The sequence below is a fragment of the Pollachius pollachius genome, assembly GCF_949987615.1.
Source record: "Pollachius pollachius genome assembly, chromosome: 1".
NCBI classification, from domain to species: Eukaryota; Metazoa; Chordata; class Actinopteri; order Gadiformes; family Gadidae; genus Pollachius; species Pollachius pollachius.
Window position 1 is genome coordinate 5,739,803 of NC_136934.1, and position 9,621 is coordinate 5,749,423.

General features: G+C 45.9%; 1 protein-coding gene across 1 annotated transcript in view; it reads left to right on the forward strand.

Moving 5' to 3' along the window:
• Positions 1-9,621, forward strand: part of LOC307088325 (multiple C2 and transmembrane domain-containing protein 1-like) — a gene marked incomplete at its 5' end in the record, with an annotated part of 120,439 nt that overhangs the window by 44,254 nt on the left and 66,564 nt on the right. Inside the window, 6 exons of the mRNA XM_079754177.1 lie at positions 1,157-1,299; positions 1,733-1,812; positions 2,157-2,268; positions 4,369-4,407; positions 6,624-6,788; positions 7,559-7,689. Of these exons, the coding sequence (XP_079610303.1) occupies positions 1,157-1,299; positions 1,733-1,812; positions 2,157-2,268; positions 4,369-4,407; positions 6,624-6,788; positions 7,559-7,689 (670 nt within the window). The remainder of the gene's footprint in view (positions 1-1,156; positions 1,300-1,732; positions 1,813-2,156; positions 2,269-4,368; positions 4,408-6,623; positions 6,789-7,558; positions 7,690-9,621) is intronic.

Below are 9,621 nucleotides of genomic sequence, written 5' to 3' on the forward strand. Positions count from 1 at the left end.
ATAGTGTGACAAAGGAAAGTAGACTTGAAGGGAGGTAAGCTTTAATTAGAATAGCGTGCCAATGAAGGCTATAACTTTCTCCTGTGGCTCCACAGTTCGAAGTCTGTCTAATTACCACAATGCTAAATAGCTTTTAGAGCAAAGGGCCCACATTCATCAGAGAAGTGGTTACATTTTTCAAATCATAACAAAAAAATACTGGAAGTCTTAATCAAAATGTTATCTCAGGATAGTGTGGTGGGGTGAAGTGGGTTAGGGTTGGGGTTAGGTGTGGTTGTGTGAGGGTGAGGGTGAAGGTGAGGGTGAGGGTGAGGTTTGGAGTTGGGCTGAACACATGAGCTGCGTTCCGAATCGCATACTTTTTATTTTTACTTGTTGAACCTACTGCTGCTACCCTTACAAAGCATGTACTGTTGCACAGAGTATGCATACAACTGGGACATACTACAGGTGATTTCACTGACTAGCACAGCTGTAGTGCCACACATTCACCTCTGTGGGTTCTGTCGATGTGACGTATCTTCTGGTGCACAGAGGACTGTGGGTCCGAAGACCCTAAAGCATGCTGTCTCGCATACTGCGAAATGTCGCACAACATCCTGGTATTTTTGGCACGCTGCATTTTCTATCCTACATACTGGGACATGCTAAATCTTTTTCTGGCATACTTAATAGTATGGTTGTATGGGTATTGGAACACAGGGAAATACTCAGGAAGTGCTCTGACATATAGAGGTAACCCCAGCTCTCACTGTAACCAAGATTCCTACAATCAAGCACATTTCTACACCGCCAGCCTGTGTCCTGGTGTCGGGGCTGCCAGGTAATGCCAGCTCGGTGGACTGTGGCAGGGTCAACAAGTGATTAGGCTGTTTGACCCCCTTCATGTACTGGGTTTAATCCCTAGTGTCCCCATGCAGCCTACATGCAGGCCTCCTCTTGCAATATGCAGAACCCATACCGGCTCCTAAATGGCATTAAGTCTCTTTAGATAAAAGTGTCTGCTAAATGGTGAATATCTCCTTACCGAGTTTTACCCAAAGTATTTGTATTGGTCTGAGCCCATCACAGTACATGTGTCACATGAACTAAGAACGTTGAATAGGAAGTGAAACAAAGAACAGAAGGACTTTAACCCTGGCTCCGCGTCCCTCAGGAACCAGCGACCCGTACGTGAAGTTCAAGATCGGGGGGAAGGAGGTGTTCAAGAGCAAGACCATCTTCAAGAACCTCAACCCGGTGTGGGACGAGAGGGTCAGCCTCCTGGTGGAGACGCTGAGGGAGCCGCTGTACGTCAAGGTAGGAGGGATGGACGTCTGGTCTGGACGGCACTGTCCGGTCCTGGCTCCTGGTCCCAAGTGGGTCCCCATGGGGGGGCCTCTGTTACGGACCCCAGGTTTCAGTGATTGACGGCTCCTGTATTGATCTGGAGTGGATGGCTCGGACAGGAAGAGGACACAACACACAAGAATAGACAAAACACATAAATAATATACAAACATTCTTTATTACAGCTTCTACTGAAGATGTGTTCCTGTGGAACTAAGATCAACAAATGATGGGACACTTTCATTTCTCTTTCACTTCAGCAGACAATCAGAAACAGCAACCGTTATAACCTTTGATTCATAACGACATGTGTCTTTGTTTGATTTTTAGCTGCATCCATGGCTCCACTTTTAAATATAATCTCATGCATGCTTTAATTCTCTCTGCTCTGAACCCTCTGTAGGTTTTTGACTACGACTTTGGCTTTCAAGATGACTTCATGGGCTCCGCACAGGTCCACCTGGAGTCCCTGGAGCATCAAAGGTCCTCTCCTCCTCTGCTCTTTCTTGCTGCCTGTGCCAGGATAAATATAGTACTTTCGTTCCGTATTGTATTGAAGGTTTGCGCTATACTGCCACCATGTGGTCGGTGATGATAATACGCATTTGGTTATCTACATCAGTTACTTGAAGACAACTGCACATTTTATCGTATTTTATTAATGCAATTCCAATAAGACTATGAGTGTTTACTGTGTCTGTTTTAAAAAAGAATAATCATCTCAAAGAGCAAATGATTTAATTTTAGACTTACACCAAATATAGATAGTCATTTCAAGTATACTCCAGTAGGACTTATGCTTATGAACTGTACCTCCCAAACATCAGGATCCTTGACTTGACCCTTGACCTCGGGGACCCACAGTACCCTGACCATGACCTGGGCACCATCGATCTGGGCATCACTCTGTCGCCCAAAGATGGGGACATTCGAGAAACCGTAAGGGAGAATATACCTATATATCATGTATACGTTCTATATGCTGCTGTTACATTATCTCTCTTTTGTTTATTTCACAATCCTCTTAACCGCTTGGCAGAGTTGGTCTCAGGCTCTCGGCCAAACCAAAAAGTAGTGAAACTCAAAATCCTTACAAACGTTAGATGAACTGTTCCATCAAGACTTTGGGTTTCTTGAGCAGGAGTGTCAAAAGATCACGGGGTCACCGTTTCCACTACCAGCCACTCACAAACACACACACAAACACACACACACACACACTTACACAACAACACACATGCATGCGTAAATACGCACACACACACGCACGAACACACACGCGCGCACGCACGCGCGAGCGCACACACACACACACACTGGCAGACCTAAACACACACACAACACACGCAGACACGCACACACATGCACACCTTAACACACACACACACACACACTGGCAGACCTAAACACACACACAACACACACACACACGCACACACATGCACACCTTAACACACACACACACACACAAACACACACTCATACGCACACCTAACACACACACACACACACACACACACACACACACACACACACGCACATTCACACCATGAAGCCCAAATCCCACTGCTCTGTTGGCCCCTCTGCGCTGATCCGCGACTCAGACAGGAGACTCCCCTTCAGCCGGCGATGGCCGTCATTCAGACGCCAGGCCGGGCGACCCTCCCAGAGCCACACCTCCTTCTTCTCAGCCAGGGGTCGTGGCAAGTCATCGCTGGCAGGTCGTGCGTGGAGTTTTGATTTGTGTCCGACAGCCCGACAGGAGAATAGAGTGAACGTTCCCCGGGCGAGGTCAAAGTGTTTTCAGTGGACTGGGATACAGCGACTGCCTTTCGGCGGTACATTTGGAGGATTTTGCAGCGTCTTTATCGTATGGATACGGTCTTATCAACGTATTCTATGGAGCATCGAAGCAGACTCTCTGGTATTCCCGTTTCCCCCCCCCCCCCCCCCCCCCCCCCCCCTGTGTTCACGGGAATGTGACGTGGGTGGGAAAACACATGCATCCCTGCAAAGATGTGCGTCACACACAGAGACAGACCGACAGAGACACACACACACCCATAGACACACACACACACACAGACACACACACAGACACACACACACACAACCAAACACACACTCACAAACACAGAAACACACACACACACACACACACCCACACACACACACACACACACACACACACACATACACACAGACAAACACACGCACACTCTCACTCAGTAAACACATGTGTTCCACATTCAAAGGGGTCCAGCTTACTAATTAGGTTTCCTCGTTACCGCGCGGATCCGCTCGGTCGTTTCACAGTTGTATTTATTTCTGTTCAATTATTTGTTTTCTTAATTGGCCCCCTGCACGGTTTGTGCAGAACAAGGCAGAGTCTGGGGGGAGACGTTGCATTCCTTTTGATCTGATGTCTTCATTTCGCTGCTTATTCTGAGCTGCGGTACAGAGAGTCCACATTTGACAGAACAAGTAAACTCTTTTTAGGTTAAGCATCACTTTGGATCCCTCCCAACTGTGCAAAAAGAATATAAAGTAAAGTAGGCGGCTAGATTGGAGCCATTTGGATGCCGCTCTTCACCGCCACCTACTGGCAAGAAGTGGAACTGGAGATGGGACACTTGTGTCTGCCGTCTGCGACGCGTGTAGTTGTGAGACCTCTTGGTCATGTGTCAGGGAATGGAGATCATGCAATAGTTTGAATGAACAATATAAATACGAATCACTCACATAATACAGGTGTATGCATAAATGTTCACATTTTCAGTAGAAATATGTTCATCTCTGTTTGAGTGTGCCAGAGGCTGAGCATCTTGGCTCACATGATGCACCAATGCCAGCCTGTCACACTCACAACAGCAGTGCTTCTGACAACATCCTTTGCTTTGATCCACACTGCATGATGAAAGAACATCCCCAAGCAGTCTCTAACCCACGTGGGGGGGAGGTCAAGCCCCTGTCCCCTGGCTGACCTTTGACCCTTTGGGGGTGCTTGGCGTCTCTGTAACTGCTTTGTCTCGTTCACAGACCATGCTCACGGGGAAAAGTTGGAAACGGTCCAGTAAGGTAAAAAAAAAAGAATAAACGTTCCACCTTACTCCTCTCCACCTTGACCTCATTCTACCTGCTCCCGCCCGTCCACTCCTCCGTCATGTCTGACTGTAGTGTCACGCCCTCTCCGTCCCCCACCCTGGTGTCCCCCTGTCCCTGATTTGGTGCAATATCGGGGTCTTTTTATTCCTTCTGCTTCCCATCCTCTCCAGTGAGTTCATGCGCTTTTTATTCCCTTCTCATTTCCTCTGTTTTTCCCCTTTTCCATTTCTTGGCTGACGTCGTACATGCTACAGCAAGCTCTTTGGTGTTCATGGGTCTATGTTCTCTTTTCTGTTGCTTATCGGCACATTTTGCTTTCATTGGTTGACCATGCCCTGATTGGCTGATTGGTGTGCATGCTGGTATGGGTCTGCTTCATCTTACTATCGTATTCATGTGGCACATCTTCCTTTTATCGCTGGCAATTGACTCAAATATTCCCTTGTTTTATAAACCTGCCCCAAAAGTCCCTGAAAGGGTTTTTAGGAGTGGTTCCTTGCAGGTTTTTTAATCATTTTCTAATCACTCGCCAAGTGAGAAAATAAACAAGAACACATTTCAAATGCATGCTGTTTATCACACTTCACAGTCGATCTCTGTTGGAGAGAATATTGCTGCTTAATCACGAGTGAAAGAGGTTATTGAGTTCCACTTAGACAGAAACATTGATTTAAGTGTGTGGAAGGAGTTTGGCGCGCAACGCACTTCTTCACACCGCGTCTTTGAAGCTCTCAAACTGGGCCACCTGGGCCGTAGCTTGGGAATTAGCTTGCACGCTAAATAACCCTCCACTCCCCCATGTTAACCAAGGTAATAGAAGATACTGTAACAAACAGCTGCCTTGCTTGAGTGAAATATTTGTTCTCATATATTCTAAGTGAAGACATCATAACTTTTTCGTCCATACCGTTAAATCGTGCTTTTTGTTTATCCGATGGATTTCCTCCGACTAACACCCAACACCACCAGGACGTTTTATAGATTTTTTTTCACAGCCGTTAAAATAAACAAGTTGTCCAACAGTTGTTGTTCTCTAGAGCAACTAAAGACTCGCAGTCCTTTTGAACATCTCTCTCTTGGTCTCCGGATCTCCCCCGCCGCACCTTGGCAGAGCACGGCTCCAGCTCTCCGCCGCTCCCACTCGGGCGCGTCCGGCTGCACAGCATCCGCTAATAAGGCAGTTGCAGCTACAAAACAATAATAATTAGGGCTTCCCGCTCGAGGAGCCGCACTCAACCGCGCCGCCGACATTAGCATACCGCACTGGCGGCGGCGGCTGAACACAGAAGACACAGGAGGGTTGGACAGGCCTGCCGGGTGGGCGCGTGGCGGGATCGCGGGGTGCCGTTTCCCTCCCATTGTTTAATGTCTGGAGAATGGAAATGAAGAGGCTCCGTCGACAGATCAAAGGAGCATGTTGTGGAGGCAGGGTTTGCTCAGAGTTTAATGGGATTCGCCTGCAAGAACAAACAAACAAAAAAAACGAGCGGTTCCAATAATGTTTTCAGAGGGAGAGAGAGAGTGCGGTATTCGTGTGGTCTGCACATTCAGCACACGATAGCCTGAAACTCCAGTGCGTCTTAGTTCAGCAATGCAGATTGACGTCAAAGTACGTGTTCAAACGACACATAATCACCTGGTTGAGTGGATGCTAAGTGGTTTGATTTCTCCCCCTTAGTTCACTATTCGTAGACGAGGCATCGGGAGCTGATGAAAAAAACAGAACAATCTCGTTTAAACAATAGTTTCTACTTATTAAGTAAGACGTGTGGCAAAAGTAAAGTACATGAGTTTAGGTTTGTGGCTTATCATACAGATGTAGGTCTCATGGTGGCCGCACTGCCTGTGTCTCAGCCGAGTGCTGATTGGTACTTTGGTCAACTCTGTGTTCCTCTGTGTCTCCTCTCCCCTGGCCTGCTCCGACCCATGTGACCCAACTATCACCAGCCTCTGCATACACTCATTCTACACTGTGTTTCAATGCAGCACCGATCGACACCAAGTTCATTTGTTTACATGTGTGTTGTATTTCTTCTGTCCGTTTGTTTGTTTTTTGTTGTGCTTCTGTTTGTCTGTGTGTGTGTGTGTACGTGGGTGTGTTTGTTTGTCTACACGTTTGTGTGTGTTTGTGTATGTGGGTGTGTGTATGCGTGTGTGTGTGTATGTGTTTGTGTGTGGCCGTGTTCCAGAACCAGAGCATGCGTCTCTCAGACGTGCACAAGAAGTCCCAGCTGTGGCGCGGCATCGTGAACATTGGTCTGATCGAAGGGCGCCGCCTCAAGGCCATGGACGACAACGGGCAGAGCGACCCCTACGTCCGCTTCCGCATGGGCCACCAGAAGTACAAGAGCAAGGTACCCAGCATCCCTCTCTGTTCTGGGATACAACTGGGATGAGTGCATGGTACCCAGCATCCCTCTCTGTTCTGGGATACAACCGGGACGATAAAGGAAAACCTCGGTTGTAGGAATGATTCGGTCACTTGTATTGGAATCGTTCATAAAGGAATGAAAACCGTTCTTTAATGGACACCACAAAACAAATATGACCAAACATTATTCTCAAATGATTGATCTAAGGTCGTTTTGCACTAAATTATTTGTGTAATTTGATCCTTTATATTTGTAAACGTGTAACGTGATAATGAACTTAAATATGAGTCTGAATCCTTGCAACTTTTTTCATGTTTTCAATGTTTAAAGTGTTCACATACACATTGAAAAGCAGAATTAACATACATTTTGTTAATTAAAGACATAATGTGAAGCTTGTTCCCCTCCAATTAGCTGGAGGGAAATTTATAGAATTAGCCTGGCTGGCTGGCTAGAGTGAGTGGGCGGGGTTTTGGGAATGTCAGTAGTAAAAGTCATGGCCAGCCTCTTTTATTTGTGGAATTGATAAGTTATAAGATGCAATTTTGTTAATAACATTATTTAAATCACTATCGATCCGCATTGACAACAGATTTGTCCAGATAACTTTAAGCCACAAGCTCAGTGAAATTGTACGTACTGCAACTTTAATATTCTTTTGTAATTGTATAAATTCATTCAACCATCCATCCACCCGAGCATTAAGATTAATCCGTGTCATCATGTGTTTCTGTATTATCTCCCTGCTGTAGGTTTCAGCTAAGTGCCTGAACCCCCAGTGGAGGGAGCAGTTTGACTTCCACCTGTACGACGAGCAGGGAGGCTACATAGACATCACCGTCTGGGACCGGGATCAGGGCCGGAGGGACGACTTCATGGGCAGGTAGGCAGGGCCCCCCCGTCGCTCTTAACTCTCTTAACTAAAACATATGGGAGCGTCGGGCTCTCGTGTGCACTATGTACGGCCCACGCGAATACCATCGTATCACACTGGTCAACGACTGAATTCCCTCTCTCTCTGTCTCTGAGTCTCTCTGTCTCTAAGTCTCTCTCTCTCTCTCTCTCTCTCTCTCTCTCTCTCGCTCTCTCTCTCTCTCTCTCTCTCTCTCTCTCTCTCTCTCTTTCTGTCTCTCTCTCTGTAGTTTGTAAGTACATTTCTTAGTTACGTCTTTAACAAAGTACAATCCAAACAGTGAGGTGGGGAGGATTCAGACCAACCCCCTAGTTTATAGGCTGACTTTAAGCTGTATATTAAAGGTACAGTGTGTAGTATTTAGTGGCACCTTGCAGAACCGGCTTGGCAGAGTTATGTTTTAATAAGTGTTTTATCCCATGAAATTAAGAATCCTTGTGTTTTCATTTCCTTAGAATGAACCATTTAGAGAGGGTCCTCTTTCATGAGGGATGCCATGTTGCATGAGTTCTAGGAAGTAGGAGGGCATTTCATCACCTTTGCTGCAACCTATTTGTGATACTTTTTTTTGGTACTGTTGTTCTAAATGAACATTATAATGGGGAATGCTGTGAAATTTGCCACACCATGGCATTGTAAGCTGAACCCTCTTTCAGACACAGAAATCCAAATCAACCGCTGGGCAGACGGAGCTCCACAGATCTTCCCACACACTGCGGCGGTATATTATGAGTGTCCTATCCAAGGACACTTATAATATCCTGTGTATTGAGAGGATTAAATTAGAATGGACTTTCGCCGAGTAATCCAAGTGTAAGATAGTGTAGCGAATGGCAGTGTCCGCATGAGGAGGATTATAATAATGTATTCTTCAATACATCAGTATGCTAGTTTTTGAGGTTGTTTTGCCTGTTTAATAACTTAAAGTAGGCTATAAATCATTTGTAGAAAGTTTGCATCCAAAACAAAACTGTTGCAGCACTTCTACACCCCATTTGTTTTCAGAGACCTATTTCCACGTTCCGCAATGCAGTTAACATTGGCTTGTAGCGCCGACTAGGTCTATGAATGTAGTTTACCACTATGGAAGCAATACGAGTGTGTTGAGAAACGTAAAAGGCCGTTACCTCCACCATGACCTACACAATTGACAACATATACAGTGACCGTGACGACTTGACAAAGATACCTGCTTACGACTGGTTAAACTGATTAATTCGCAGACTTAAGCCATGACGTAGGAAAAAATGCAAAAATTAATCGCGTTCCATGTTAAAAGACCTTCATTTGTAACTGTAACCTAAAGTTGAACATTTACTGAATAAATAACTAAATACAATTTATAAATCTATCAAGCAACCTTATCACTCGACCCTTTTCTACTTTTCTACAATGACATTATTTTGGAAGTACCTACTGGCACCTTACACAATACCGGCCACCTTCGCAAATGGACTGCATTTATACAGCGCTTTCTAATCAGTGGCCACTCAAAGCGCTTTTCAAAATTGCCTAACATTCACCCATTCATGCACACAATCACACACCGACGGCAGTGTCAACCACACAAGGCCACAGCCAGTTCGTCGGTAGCCTACTCGACAATCAGCTGGGGGAAGCTGGGGATCGAATTAGCAACCTTACGGTTACCAGCCAACGCACTCTACGTCCTGAGGCACATGCTGCTGAGCCTTTGCAAAGAGAGGGGTGTGGTTGGACGGCGTTGTTACAATCTGCTTCCTCACCGCTAGTTGCTACTGTCTTTCACACATTGGACCATTTATGTACTTTAACGGTATATTCCATAGGTGTGTCGTTGATACATCCCTCTGTGATGTGATTATTCGACGTTTTTTGCATCCCTTTGAATGTTCCTAAACTTGTAAATGTCTTTGAACGTGT